This window comes from Stegodyphus dumicola, chromosome 3 (genome assembly GCF_044657685.1).
Source record: "Stegodyphus dumicola isolate Sdum_Otavi_A_Nest chromosome 3, ASM4465768v1".
NCBI classification, from domain to species: Eukaryota; Metazoa; Arthropoda; class Arachnida; order Araneae; family Eresidae; genus Stegodyphus; species Stegodyphus dumicola.
In genome coordinates, this window is record NC_140770.1 from 152696896 (window position 1) to 152713414 (window position 16519).

Genomic DNA, 16519 nt, shown 5'->3' on the forward strand with positions numbered 1-16519 from the left:
AAAATAACTTCAAAATTCAATATGCTGATTTTAAACATTTTTATTTTAATCAAAATATGATGTCACACTTCTTGTTACCCCCTCCCCCACCTTGTCACAAACTGTCACAATTTCACTAACCTCCTTTCAAGCGTGGCATCATTTATGGACAACCCCTTTCACGAAATTGATAGAGCACCCATCGATTTTGCTGCACTTGCACACAAGACACAACCAAAAGCGAAAATGTTTCCATCCATCCACTTCCTGCGCCAATCCTCCAACCCCCACTGGCCATCAAAGACAATCTACACAAAAACAACACCAGAAACAACCCGCCGTTCTCTCCTGCTCCTCAGACACTTCCGTAGTTGACATGTTTTCTGATATTCAAAATCTTACTCTGTACAGATAAAATCAAACACATGGTGACGTGGCAGAGTTCCTTCAGTGCGCAAAATCGTTAGCTGCGTATTTCGGTACTCCAAATCATTACTAGGGTACTTCGGTACTCCAAATCATTACTAGGGTACTCCGGTACAGCAAACCGTTACTGGGGTACTCCGGTACAGCAAACCCTTACTCCGGTATTTCGTTACTCCAAATCGTTACTTGGGTACTCGGTACTTGAAATCGGTTTTTGGTACTTTTCAAAGTAACGGTTACTTGAGTAATGGGTATTTTGTATCGGGTACTTGTCCGTACCCGTTACTCTCATACCGGGTACAAGAAAGTACTGAAGTTGCCCATCACTAGTATTGATTGCATTTTCATCAAAACCAGAAAGTGCCTTCCCATTGTACGTTATTTTTGGTTTTATATGAATTAATTCTGAGAATCAACCTTTCAATAGGGACACAATAATCGATTAACATGAATGATATATGATATAGCACTTAGGACGTTATAACCGAAGCACTGTGTGTGTTTGTCTCCAATCACTGTGGCACCACTAGAACCACAGTGATTGGAGATAGACACTATTTCCACAGAGACACTATTTCACGAACGCTATATTGCACAGACCACAGAGACACTATTTCACGAATACTAGATTCAAGATTAGCATAGTAGAATTTCTTGTAGAGCAGATACTCCCAAACAAAATAAGCACAAATTTAGCATTCTCACAATGATTTCTCCTCAATTCAGAAGCTTCCAAACAGGAGCTCACAGCAATGGAATTTCACTTGCTGAAGGCAGTTGAAGTAAATGGATACAGAACAATGAGAAGATTCACAATGCCTTCTTTGACTGATAGTGCATTACATTTACTTTTAATATAAGCAATATTATTTTATATCAGTCATTGCTTGATTCAATTTCACACATGAAGTTAATCTTTTCAAACACTTTACAGATGGCATCTTTACCAAATTACTTGAAAGAACTGCTAGAATCTCAATTAATTGCACAGTTGCTTGTTCAAATTTGGCAGCTAGGCAAAGTGCGCAAATCTTGAGATGTTCGTTTATATAAGCATCCAGTAAATAGTGTTCTGTTCTGTTTTTCCTGACGGCCGATGAGTTTTCCGTCATATATATTGGACAGCCGTTAAATATGCATCATCTTTTAACAATAGACGTTTTTTTGGAATTCTTAAAATCGCCCCATTTTTATCCATGAATACATCTTCACGCACAACCATATCTTCGCAAAAATTGTACTTTTTGCACTGTATGCGGTAAAATGTTTCATATAATGTCACCATATTAATTCAAATAAATTCGTCCTTACTTCAAAAATAATAAATAAAGTCATATTTTAGTAATGAAATAATTGCTAACATACGATTTGCTTTGATTTCGGAAATATGATTGTTTAAAGTATATAAAATACAAAAAATTAATTACTTTATAGATTAGTTTCATTTTTAAATATTTTTCTATAGTATTTATAAAAATATTTTAAGTATTAATTATTTTAACAAAATTTTAAACAATTATTTAGCACATATTTTTAGTACTAATTAAATTTAATAAATCAAAAGTACTTATATTAAATTTACATTTCATTAGATGAATCTACCTTAGATTAATATATTTAGATGAAATAAAGTAATCAAACATTACAAAGTAAATCTTATGTAGACTTAAAATTCTTGAAAAGGCAGATGTAGTCTCTTTTCATTCCAAAAAATTGCCAAAATGCAACTGCAAATATTTTGCATCTTTGCAACGTTGTGAAAACATCGTAAAAGTTACCCCAACCACTTTGCAACCTCTCAGACCAGTTTGCAACGTCATGTGCTACTTGGGAATAATATAATTACAGGTTGTTCTGTTTAAGTTTGAATCAGGCACTTCTGAAATTATAGACATCATATCTGAAACAACATAGGTTAGCAATCTTCATGAAAATGTGGAAAAGGTAGTGGCTTGAAATTAATATGAAAAATACTCACTCCTTTGCAATAATAATTCTTTGTTTCTGATTGTTTAATAACTGCACTAATTCATTCTAGTAATGGTTTGGTTGTATGGGTGTTTTCATGGTTTGCTCCATATGTAATATAAATGTGCTGCCTGAAAGAGAACCTGAACCAAAAAGGTGGAGTAGAATGTGATGTAAACTGACAGACAGAGAATGCATATACAATTGAGTGTTTTTAATTTTGAAAAGATAATGCAGTGCAGTGATGGGATATACAGGGTTATTAGTATGAAGTAGGACCAAATTTTGCTGTGATACAAGCAATCTGCTATATGCTGTGACACAAGCAAGCTGCTACATGCATGGCATTAATGGATGACTTTATGTTTTCAGTCATCCTCCACAGTTTGTCTTTCAACTGAGGCTGGGGAAGATCAAGCAAACAATGATCAATCACATTTCATAAACACTTGACCAATGAAATCAGAATAACTTGGAATCTAAAGAAGCTTCTAGTAGGTATGTTGTAAGGCTTGTCTGCTAATGACTGCTCTGTGTGGTTGGGCGAAAACAGCTTTTTGAAGAAAATCATAATTTTGCAATCACTGAAGATAAAGTAGAACAACCAGCTATAGCAATTTATTTGCATATTATTATGCGATCATTGTACCTCTGATACAAACCAAATATGACCAACTATGCATGATGATGGGACATCAAGACATAATGATGCTTTGTTGAGCAGTATGATAGTTAAAAGTTGTGCCGGCACTGGACCTCTTTCCACATCACATTCAGACACATACTCAGCTACTGTCAGTAAACAGAGAAAAACTCACAGCTGTACACTACCTTTTGCCATTCAATCATTTAAGAGACTGTCTTAACACCACAGCAATCACTAGTGTTATTTATCGACTTTTGTTTCTGCGTAAAGAGCAGCATGATTGCAAACTATTTCCCCCCAATGGCAGATAGTAAACAGTTACAGTTTTGTAACAGATTCCATTAATCTATACTAAAGTCAGATGTGGTGGTCTCTTTATTATGAAAACAGCTAATAGGTGGGCCACCATTGCTCCTATGAAGGGACGGGCAGTTACAACCATGCCTTCTAAGGGATTTGAACCCAGGCCCTTCAGTATCGCAGTCAGGCTCCCATACCACAATAACCATCTGGGTGGCTTGTAAACTATTTTCAACTAACTGTTTAGCTGTTCTTACGATTATCGGCCCATTGAGGCCTCCCTGCATATTCTACATATGTCAAAAGTCATGCTTCACAAAGCTGCCACTACTTGTCTTCGGATGTGTTTATATCCATGAGCACTGACATGCATCTACAAGCACCAGTAACCCTAGCAGGATTCATTCACATTTCTTTTTTCAACCCATCCTCTCCAAATCCTTTGCACAGTGAACTCATGAAAATATGTTTCAGCTGTATTAGGGAGAGACCAATAAGCTATGTGTAAGCCTAAAACAGAGCCTTTCATGTAAACATCTGATTTGCCAAAACGGATTTTGGCTGCATCTACCATACATATCTTCCTTCCCTTTTATCTATCTAACTTACCACATGAAAAACTTGCATTTTAGATCTATATACAGTATAAAGTCTGTAATCCAGACGTCCATAATCCGGAACGATCTATAAGCTTGAACTTTCGATTATGTCAAAAAGAGTTTCCAATTCTGGAGCTGCCAAAGGATCTACAAAGAGAAAGCATGTTTCGATGTCCATTAAGCAAAAAGTGGAATTACTGCAAAAAATGGATAAAGGCCTATCCCTCTCAAAATTATGCGAGAAGTATGGCATTGGAAAGTCCACTATATATGACACAAGAAAAAGGAACTTTTTGAATTTTTTATAGAAGCAACTTACATTGAAAGAAATGTTTAATAAAGTAAACAAATAAATATTAAGGTTTTTTTGTGTAAATTTTGATACCTTTAAATCATTATTGTTCTTTATTTCATAAATTATGATTTCATATTTTTAATTGCATCATTTCTGCTTGCCATGTTACCAGATTTAAAATGATGATCTATAATCCGGAAAAACCCCTAATCCGGAATCGCCGAAGTTCGGACGAGTCTGGATTACGGACTTTGTACTGTATATATATAAAACATTCAGCTACACCACTGCAATTTAGATAATTATAAAACCAAATCTTTGTAGTGTTGCGTTTTTCTTTGTCAGGTAAGGCACAAGATAACTAACTCTCCTTAAGAAGTTCTCCATAAACGCAATCCTCCTCTTGAGAAAAAACATTTATAACACTAAACTTATAAAATGATAAGCCATTAGTAGAATTAAAAAAAAAAAAAAATCAAAGAAACTGACATGAAGATTAATTAAAGTAAAAGCATTTCAACATTTTTACAGTATCGTCTTCATCAGATGCAACTAAATGAAATACATGTACTATAATTATAAAATCAATGTTTCTAAAGAAATTGTACTAGCTACAGCATGTGTTCATGAAAAACAATTGCAGGGCTTTATTTCCTTAACTTCTGATCCTAGGTGCATACTTCTAATTAACAAAATTTTCATACTTAAAGCAGGAGCAGTTTCAGCACTGAGAATAGAATGGTTTTTATATCAAAAATTTAATTTCTTACACAGTCCTCTTAGCAAACGTAAAAGAAACCACATCAAACATGATATACAATGAAGTAAAATGAAGTTCGCTATTAAAAAACATGTGGGCCTAAACTCAAAAACAAAAGGAAAAAGATTAAAAAAAAAAAATACCTTCTCAGCATATTTCTTCCTTTCATCTCCAGAAAGACCAGATGCTCTTTCTGAAACCATAAAAAAATCCTTATTTTTTTTTATTTTATTATTGATTTTTAAATGAATTTTTATTATTATATTTGAATTCTTTATTTTTAAATTTAGTCAAATAAAAAATCATTTTACACATAGGAAAAACCTGAAGCAGTATTTTTATCCTTAATTATATGTTTCCAATCCCAATTACTACACCATAAAACATCACAGCGTCAGTAAAAGAATACAAGCCATGTTTCAAAAGAAAGAATGATTTCACCATTAATAAAATAAATAAATTACTGGTTCAAAATCTCATCCTTTCTTGCCAAGAGTGGTGAGCGACTGAATAGATTAGAGCAATTCTCAAGCTGCTTTGTCCAATGCATCCTTTTACCACTGCTAGAAGATCATCCCCCCTTTTCCATAATTTGAAAAATAAATATATGTGGTGATTTAGTGCATAGAAGGAATCCAGGTAGTGTAACAACTGGCATTCATCATGGCCGGGGTTTGATTATGTACTGAAGAAGATAACAAAACTGGGGTCTTGCAAATCACCAATCTTTGTTTTCTAAGTGGCTAGCCACAGGCTCAGGATTCGATCGCCGGGCTGGGCAAGATTGACTCAGCCTTTCGTCCCTTGAATGGGTCGATAAAATAAGTACCAAGTTCGCTTGGGGACTAAACGCCGGGGGTCCTGCAACAAGCTGACCACTTGCCCCAGGCATATGCTGATGCACCCCAAAGTCAGGAAAGCAGATTTTGGGGTGCTACAGACCACGGCCCACTGGGGCTGTTGCGCCACTCAGTTTAGTTTAGTTTAATCTTTATTTTCAAGCATATCAGATCATTTTCTTAGTAGATAAAATATTTCTAGATCATGTACACTTACAATAATTTCTTATATACACAGATTAACAGGGATATGATGTCATTGATAAAAGGATATTGTCATAGAGATTGATAAAAGTTTAGAATAAGAGAAAGACTGGCAGAGTAGCATAGGGTTGATAGCACGGCAGGAGCTAGGAAAAGAATGACGTAATTTCTTGCAAGCAATATTTACACTAAGTAGATGCACACAGTACTAGTACTCTAAACTATGACTGGTTAATTTTGGGTTTTAGTTTCATTTTTCAAGCTATGTTATATAACATGGAAAGATCTTGAATTTGGAAGAATAGATGAAATTAGGGACAGAGTACCAAATCTAAAACAGTTAATTTTGAGGTTGCCAATTACTTTTTAAAGTAGCCATCATATTTTATTTTATCTTACAAATACATACTTATCTGGATTCAGACAATTTTTTAGCATGTTTTATAAATTAAACAATGAAAAGTGTAGAAAATATTAATAAATATCAAAACTTGAATAAAAGTAATTTTTTATACTCATAAATTAAAATTAAACAGCTAAGTATGAGGCTGACCGCATTTTTTCCCGAAACTATAAAATTCTCTCCTATGGAGGAAATCCTCTCTATTGAGAACCCGTGGACTATAAGGGACTAGGTCAGTCCACGAACATTTTATGCATTAACATTTTAAAGTATATTTTTTCCTAATGTTTAAAAGCATTAAACGGAGCATTATTTTACCTCCTTTGACACGGCAAACCATTCGAGTGTAGTCAGGTTTCTGAGTGAAAAGGAAGAACTGAATTGCATTAGCTCTATGACAGGAAGGACCTTTTCCCTGTTCCTATAGGCTCTGTAGTCATACTGGTATCTACTGGTGGTAGTCTATAAGAAATTAAAATTTTCTAGAGAATCTTACGAGTGAAATTAATTTAACTCTATATTTTATGCTGCCTTCATGAGAGCATTCTTATCGTATTCATTATGTGAAAGAATTCAAAATAAAACATATTAAATACAATGATTCCAAGCTATGGAGAAGGAAGAGGTATGAAAAGCTAGTCCTTCGACAAGAGATCATAATGGAGCATGTGCAAGCAGCCTCCGAAACTGTTTCACCCTGGCATCTTCATCAACTGCCAGTGTTACAAACCCTATGGTCTCAATCAGTTGTCTCTTGTATTCTTTCGGTTAACATATTTTCAAGAGATTAAAAAATAATGATAAAAAGTAGGTCTAGTTTACATTTTTCTTATGTGCAAGCACAGAATATTCTACCATCATGCCAAAGCAGAACGCTATATAATTTCAAAATGATTAATGGTAAAAATAAGAAATAATCTAATTTGTTGACTTTTTGCGATAAAATGTTTAATTAATTATTTGCTACAATATCCATGAAGATTAAAAATATTTATTTACTTATTTATTATAGTATGATAAAATGTTGAACAGCTGTGGGAAGATTCAGATTAATGAAGAGTGAATGAAGCATGGTTCGGCTTCTCAAGAACCTGATCTGTGGAGTTCATGAGATAAAAGTTCTTGCAATGACAAAATTCTTCTGATGCCATATTAAAAGCAATCATGCAAACATAAAAGGGTATGTGAGAAGAACATGAACTTAGGGAATAATCCTGGCACATATTTGGCATTTAAAACACAGGGTTTGTGAAAACAAGAAAAGTCCTATTTCTTAGTACTTTCTGCTGTATTATTGATAAAAGTCTGAAAGCAAATTTGACGTTATTGAAATAATTCTATACTTAAAATCAGGAAAAATGCAACCTTTGTTTAGCATGAATAAAGTTTTATTGATTTTAAGGGTGAACACACTGATCTCTTATCTTCAGGAAGGGGGGATAGCACAGCAATATATTATAAAATACCAAAATACGAAGATACCGCTTTTAAAAAATTAATGAAGTTTTTTCATTTTCCCAAGCAAGAAAAAATATTTGTTCTTAAAGAAGATAAATCTGCTTGATCACTCTAAAAGAATTTTATTAAAAATTTATGCCAAGCAAAAGTTGCTTTTCTTGTCCAATTTAAAATTTTATACTGGTATATTTCTCTGTTATATTTTTCATTATATTTTTCATACTGGTATATTTTTCATATGTTAAAAAACGTTTGTAACAGAATTAACTTATATGCATTTTATGTAAGTATGCTTTTCAGTTTTTTGAAGCATGGTTGTTAAAACCTCAATGATGAAATACAAGTTGTTTTTCTCATTAAAATGCCTTGCTGTAAATCAGAATTACCTTATATATACAACTTAATATTTTACAGATAAATTAAGCTAATGTATCATACATTCTTGAAATTTTACATGATTGTGGGAGGGAACCACTACTACTAATACTGCTACTTAGTTTTTACTTTAAAGTTTAATATTCAGACAATTTAACACAGTCTACATTTATTATAGAAAAATTTTAACACATTAAGCTCATACAAATAAAACAATCTTAAATTTATATGCCCCCCTTGTAGAACACCACTGCATTTCTATCTTATGTAAGGATGTTAGTCAAATATGGTTAATATTTTCTATGCATTAAAGAAAAGGAATTCCGTATTATAAATAAATTTCAAGACTTATGATGCAAAGTTCATGACATGATTTATTGTGTTTTAATGCTTTTAAAGATTTTTTTCCTACATATGAAAAATCACATAATTACAAGAATTTCAAATATGGGGTTAAAACCGAATTGTTGCTTGAGGAATTCAATGAAGATCTTAATGCTCTTGAAAATTCTTTTAAGAAGAGCAAATAAAACATTTTAAAGCATTCTAAACTGGCACTATCTGTAACCTAATTGTTGTAAAACTGGTCTTGCTGTGGCAATTTTCATAAAAACTCTCTAACAGAAAGCTGATTTTGTAAATTAATAATTAACCTTGTAACTTAGTTTGAAGAACTCACTCTTTGCAATGTTCAGTCCTTTTCCAAACAAATATTTCACATTCTTTTAATTATACCTCCTTTCCCACATATTACACAATCTTTGAAAACTTAATAATATAAAGCACAAAACATATAAAATACTCTCATGTTTTACTTCAGTAGTTCACTTATTTCCTTTCAAGTACCTTTCATGCTAGCAAATCTTGAAAAGAGTGCTTCAAAGGAACCACCTGGATCTTCTCCACTGAGTACATCAGCAACCAATTTATCTTCTAATAAAATTTCTGAAAGGTAAAGAGATTTTGTACATATTCATAGTTTTGGATATATTTCAAGCAATTTACTTATTAAATTAAATTTCTTGGAAAACAAAATATTATTACATTAGAGAATGGAACCAATTTAAAAAGCTTCTCATCATAAGATCTATTATCACCCATCCTATAAAAATGCATACTTGCTTCCTATCAAAGATGCAGAAAACTTGAAAACTTTTATAGATAAAGTCACATATTAAACAGAACTACAATACCAATGTATTAAAAGCCTCTTAAACCTATTTCATGCAGCAAACTGGAATTAATAAGCGATTTTTAGTACAACATCAGCATTAAAAATCTTTCATGGCAACTACCTCTTAAATTCAACCACCAGTATTTCTGAAAACATTGTAGAAACATTAGATATTTTGGAAGCAGGAGTGATGAAAAATGAGCAACGCCCTCACCGGGAATCGAACCCCTGACCTCTGGAATACGCGTCCAGCATGCAGACCACTACACTATGAAGGCATGCTAAGAAGGCGGGAGAAATATCTTATAGCATAATTAAAAACTTATATTATCGAATTTGATCTCTAACAGCCACCTTTACAGAATGCTGATTCATTAATATATATAACACTGAATCATTAATATGTATCTCATCTCATGGTTGCTAGTCTCAGGGAAGTTTTAATGCATTTAAAATAATAAATTTTTTTCTGTAACATACAGAAATTTTAAATATGAATAAGCATGACTATTTTTAGTTTTATACAAGACACAGCAAAAAATAGTAGAGTCAAATACCGAAAATCCGCCGACATGAAATCCACAAACTCCTGAAAAGCTTTTATATTATGCCCAAAGGAGCATTTTTTTAATGTTTTGTGTGTTACCTTTATGTATTAAATATCATATTCTTTGCACTTAAAACATAAAATTGAATTCAACAGCAGTACCACAAAAAAAGAAGCCTCATGCATAAAATATCTGTGTTTGAAGATGCCTGTGATGTTAACGTTAATGAAACACTTTGAAAGCATTGAGTTTGTTACTCAAAAATTCATTACAGGTTTACAAAATATGAAATAGACAATAAAGCTAAATTTCAAATTTGGGCTTCCAGATGCCCATATTTGAGTGGAGGACTAAGTTATTCAAAATTTGATGGCTCTAGGTACCATTGTTTTTTGCAATGTGAGAAACATATACATTAATGCAGATTCTTCATTATTTAATTTCTTTAAATATAATGCATGGCTCTAATATTTGGTAGCAACAATTTGAAAAGTGATTCAGACTTTTATAATCAATTAATAATAACACAAAATGCCAAAATGAAATTAATAGCCCTTCTGGGCTAATTTCTTTGGCTAATAATATGAAAACTTGACCATACTGTCACACAAAAAGGTACACATGTAAAGTTTATACTTTGCATTTATGATGAAAGAAAAATCTACATAAAAAGCTATATACAGTCAAAAGTTGTTAATTTGGACACCCATAATCTGGAATGATCTATAATCTGGACCTCAAAGCTAAAAACTTTCTGCGCATGCGCCGCGTTGACACACGTGCATAGGCGTTTATGCTTGCGCGTAAGACCTTTACGACTGCGCATATGCGTGTGCACAAGCGCAGAATACGTTTTCGCGTGCGCGTTTAATGCATAATGGACGGTATAAGCTAAAATCATCTAATTATCTATTTCAGTTAATATTGATGATTGCGTTGTTCCTTAATCTTCAAAGTCGATCCGGCTTATTATTTTTTGCAGACTTCGTAAGAGCAATTTTTTTAAAAGTAAACTTGAACTTTCGATTATGTGAAATAGAATTTCTGATGCTGGAGCTCCCAAAGGACAAACGAAACAAAAGTATGTATTTACAAAACGAAAGTATGTTTCGATGTCCATCAAACAAAAAGTGGAATTGCTGCAAAAAATGGATAAAGACATGAAGAAGGTGATAGAGAGGTTAGTGAAAACGAAAAAATTTCGATTGACATGTTAGTCGGTATTCTCGGCACAGCAATTACGGGACTTGAACAGCAGAACTTTGTAACTGAACAAGAAATTATGTCCGTTTATAGAATTAAAGAGAAAGTATTATCACATAAAATGAAGCAACTTAAACAACTTACATTGAAAGAAATGTTTAATAAAGTAAACAAATAAATATTAAGCTCTTTTTTTTTTTTTTTTTTTTTTTTTGTAAATTTTGATACCCTTTAGATCATAATTGTTCTTTATTTCATAAATTACGGTTTCATATTTTTAATTTTAGAATTTCTGCATGCCATCTTACGAGATTTAAACTGAGGATCTATAATTCGGAAAAATCGATAATCCGAAATTGCCGAAGTTCCGACGAGTCCGGATTAACGACTTTTGACTGTATATATATACACTGCTCGACATTGAAAATGCAACACCAAGAAGGAGAGGTCAGAAATTTAAGCAAATTTTAGAGCAGACGCACGTCACTGAGTTATGCAAATGATGTGAAATGCGCAACTCTCCAATGCACGTGAAGTAAGATATAAAGCAAGGAACATGCAATATTTGTGTCGTTATTTCTGCCAGACGAACTATCAAAGAAAGTTGGTTTTTGTCCTGGAGGATATGTGTAATAGGAGAGAATGGCCAGGCCGCCGTCAACGAAGGCACTTCCACCAGATAGACGATTTTACGCGAGGTATGGTGATCAGACTGAGAAGGGTGGGTCAGTCCTTACGTCAAATCGCAGCTGGATGCGAGCACGGTGCATCGGCTATGGCGAACATGGTTGGAACAAGGAAATGTGGGAAGAAGGAGGGGTGCAGGAGCAGCCAGAGTGATGTCAGCAAGTGTGGATCGATGCATCCGCCGACAAGCTGTGCTGGTCTCGCAAGTTACTTGTACCACTATTCTGCAGCATGTGCAAGATATCCTGGATGTTCCTGTGTCGACCAGAGCCATTTCCTGTCGATTAGTTGAACGTGCCTGCACTCACGGCATCTGTTAAGAAGACTGCCATTCACCCCACAGCATAGACGCCAATGTTTAGAATGGTGCCGGACTAGAGTGATGTGGATGACAGAATGGCGAAACGTCGTGTTCTCAGAAGAGTCACGCTTCTGTTTATCCAGTGACATTCGGCGCATACATGTGTGGGCATCAACGTGGAGACAGATCTAATCCGGCAGTAACTATGGAACGCCTCTCTGCGCGACAACGTGATATAATAGTTTAGGGCGCTATTGCCTATGATTCCAGGTCACCTCATATTCAGGGCACTATGACGGCCCAACAATACTTGGATAATGTACTGTGGCCTGTGGCGATCCCCTACCTTCAGGGGCTGCCTAATTCAATTTTTCAGCAGGATTATGCCTGACCACACAGTGCTCGCATCTACCAACATGCTCTGCAAGGTATACAGATGCTTCCCTGGCCACCGTACTCTCCTGACCTGTCACCAATCGAACATGTGTGGGATGTGATTGGACGCCGTTTGCAGACTCTGCCCCTGCCTCGTTTAGAAGATGAACTGTGGCATATGGTTGAAAGGGAATGGAGAGCCATCTCTCAGGACACCATCCACGACTCTATGTCTAGACATGTTTCTTCATGCATCGCTGTCCGCGTTGGTCCTACATCCCACTGAGCCGACGCCGTTCTCGTCTGTATTCTGACTATCATTTTGAAATAAAGATCACTTATTGTTGCTTGCTGTCTCTGTCTTTTTTCCAAATTCCATCACTTTCTGATCACTCCTTTTTGGTGTTGCATTTTCAATGTCGAGCAGTGTATATATATATTATGTATGTAATGTTCTAATGCATAGTAAAAAACATTGGAAGTTTTAACAGCTTTCAATATCCATCATGGCTGGTGGTTAAGGCAACAAAACTGAATTTCAACAAATCACCAGTCTTTATTTTCATACATATCCAATTAATTTGGCAGACACTTATTCAATCATAATTTAAAATGATAAATTTCTATGTACATTGGATTTTTAAAAGAAATGACGTAGGCAGATGAGAAGCAAAGCGGCGTGAGGATGATAGAGCAGCACTTAGGGAAAGGAATGGAATGAAGTAGCTTATTTTGCGAGTGGTATTTATACTAATAGTACATGCAGAAAGTACTCGAAAGTTATGATTGATTAATTTTAGGTTGTTATATAATCATAGAAGGATCTCAAATATGGGAGAACAGATGAATTTAGGGAAAAAGCACCAAATCTAGAATCATTAATTTTGAGGTCGCCAATTATTTTTAAAGCAGCTATTGTATTTTCTTAATCCTATAGATTAATATATATATATACACACACACATATACACATTTTTATAAAATACCATCATTATCAACTTCTATTTTCTTAGATGTTTTAGACGTTTCTTGTGAAGGTGCACAAGTAGCAGATCTGCTATCACCTGCAGCCTGAACATTTTCTGTCTCTTCCTTTGAATTGTCTTCTTGAGAGATACCTGTAATATACATAATTCACTAATTAAGGACATCTATCAAATTCTCAAGCTATTTAACTTTAAATATCTTACAGATAAAATTTAAAAATAATGTACACTGCACAAAAAAAAAAGGGGGGAGCTGTTCTATATCTCCTATTCTATTGAGCCGATTGATGAAATTCAAATCGCATTTTTCATGTCTCAAAAGCGCGACATAGGATATATATTTAGATTTATATATAGCTTTATTCTAACATAGGTATTTTGACATAAAATCGAACTTTTTCTGAAATGAAATGCCAATTTTCCCCCAAATTAATTGGATATGTATGAAAATAAAGACTGGTGATTTGTTGAAATATCCCCCCCCCCGGTGGTGTACATCCTAAGAAGTATGTAACATTTTCAAATCTAAAGTACAGTAGCAATATTTTATTTTTCATAAATAATTATTCCAAAATTCATACTTTGGCAAAAATTTTTGGAAAAACTTCAACTGGAAAAACTTTGGCAAGATCATTTAAACATGTTAGCCGTTTAGCCTACTAATGCCTTTTACCTAGCCTATAAATCTAAAATTTTTACTTAAGCATATTTAAATTAATCAATCTGCTTACCAATGATTTGGAACACAACACCTATTAATATTATTGGGTTTAATCAATTATGGAACTAAAGCATCACAGCATGCATATGCTCTTCAAATTTACAGTACATGGAACCAAAACAAAAAAATATTCTATTGATAAAAAATAAGCAAAATAATTAAATTTTTTTATTTTTATTAAAAAAATCTTTTAAATTATAAGAATAAATTAGTGTCATTTTTGCATAATGAAACTCGCCAATGTCAAAAATAAATGATGATATATATTGGTGAGAGATTATTCTACCTATGTTTTGAGCCAGAAGTAAAAAAAAAAAAAAAAAAAAAAAACCTGCACTGTACTTCCTTCTTTTTCAGGCTTTATTCATTTTTGGACTATACTCCTGATTACATTGCCTAATAGGTAAGCCTGAAGATGTTTAAAACCTATAAATGAGTGTCTTGCAAGTTCTTTTTTCAACACTTCAATTTATATATTTGATTTGTGTCCTAGTTGAGCTTACCAAACTCTCTAACTTGTTAAGTAAAGATTTCATGGTTATTCTGCCTTATGATTCTTTAATAAAACTGTGGTAAATAAAGGATAGTGAACTTAAACACATGACCTATCATAAATATTTTTATATAAAACATACAATTGAAGTTATTCAAATGAAGAAAAAATTAATAATTACGTTATTTTTCACTTTTTGCTTTACTTATAGATTACATACTTATGGAATAAGGAAAAATAGAATAATTGTATAAGTTTTTATAAATTTACATGGAGAGAAATTTATAAGAACTATATTTTCCTGTAATAGTATTTGTTACAAATACCCACCCTTTATGACAGTGGTTACAAAGTGTGGGGTCACAGGACAATTTTTGGCAAGCTGCAAAAAGTTTTGAAGTACTCTTTTTCTTAAAGCATCATTGTATTAACTTGTACTTATGAATAACTTATTATAATAACTAGTGTATTTTATTTATTATTATTTTGTAACTACACTGTTTTCTTCTGACAATGTTCTTTTTTTGAGTAACTATATATGTTTAGATTACATACTTATGGAATAAGGAAAAATAGAATAATTGTATAAGTTTTTATAAATTTACATGGAGAGAAATTTATAAGAACTATATTTTCCTGTAATAGTATTTGTTACAAATACCCACCCTTTATGACAGTGGTTACAAAGTGTGGGGTCACAGGACAATTTTTGGCAAGCTGCAAAAAGTTTTGAAGTACTCTTTTTCTTAAAGCATCATTGTATTAACTTGTACTTATGAATAACTTATTATAATAACTAGTGTATTTTATTTATTATTATTTTGTAACTACACTGTTTTCTTCTGACAATGTTCTTTTTTTGAGTAACTATATATGTTTCGGTTACAACAGTTACATGCATGTGTGTCACGATAAGATGCAAGTTATGTGTGGATGAGGCTAAAAGTTTGGGAAACAAAATTTCTGAATTTGACTTATAACAATAATATATGAAAAAATTTAATTATTTTATTAAATACAAAGAAATCACACAGAGTTAACTTATATTTGTACACAAACTCAAATTAAATAAGGAATCAGCATCCTTCTATTTTTTATACACAGTAATCACAGAAAAACACATTATTTGAACTAGTAGTAACATATTTCCAGATTATTCAATATTTGAATATAAACAGAGAAATACTAAAAATGTATTTTGCAAAATTTAAAATACATTTGGAAATTACATACATTTGAAATTCTATAAACTAATATATATAAATGAAAATTCTATCAACTGAAGAGTTAAAAAAAAAGTAAACTAAATCAAACTTAATATACATTATCAAAATTTTAATGTCAGTAATCATTTATTGTGTACTGATCTGAATTTTTAATAACTTAACACAACCCTTGTGGCATCTTCTTTTTAACTAATTATTCAATATCAGGTAAATATTTATTAATTTTCAGCATCACACAAGCTTTCAAATGCATAGATATTAGAAAACTTGTCCGTAGTCTCACAGCAGCTTTTACGAAAAAAAGTTGTTTATATGTATAAGTTGATCCCAAAGTCAAAAATATGAATTACTGTTAAAACTTACTCAAGCAACACAGGACAATAGTCAAATAGAAAGACTTCCATTTATGTAAACATTCTGTTGAAATAATATCATCAAAATTACATTATTTATTAATGAGATATAAATAGATTTTTAGCTTTATGAATTTGCAAGTCTTAGACTTTGATCCGCATTCACTACTGCTTAAAATAACTTTCATTTTTAGTAGACT

At 32.8% G+C, this 16519-nt stretch overlaps 1 protein-coding gene across 4 annotated transcripts in view; it reads right to left on the reverse strand.

Annotated features, from left to right (window-relative positions):
* The window catches only part of LOC118202321 (alpha- and gamma-adaptin-binding protein p34), a 65502-nt gene that overhangs the window by 14372 nt on the left and 34611 nt on the right, over positions 1 to 16519 (reverse strand). For 2 of the 4 annotated variants that reach the window (XM_085813498.1, XM_085813496.1), the window contains 3 exons: positions 13527 to 13658; positions 9099 to 9197; positions 5117 to 5166 (listed from right to left, as the gene is read on the reverse strand). In XM_085813498.1, the coding sequence (XP_085669624.1) occupies positions 5117 to 5166; positions 9099 to 9197; positions 13527 to 13658 (281 nt within the window). Of the gene's footprint in view, positions 1 to 5116; positions 5167 to 6737; positions 6882 to 9098; positions 9198 to 13526; positions 13659 to 16519 lie in introns of all 4 variants that reach the window. The other 2 variants (XR_015040313.1, XM_085813497.1) reach the window with 2 other exon arrangements.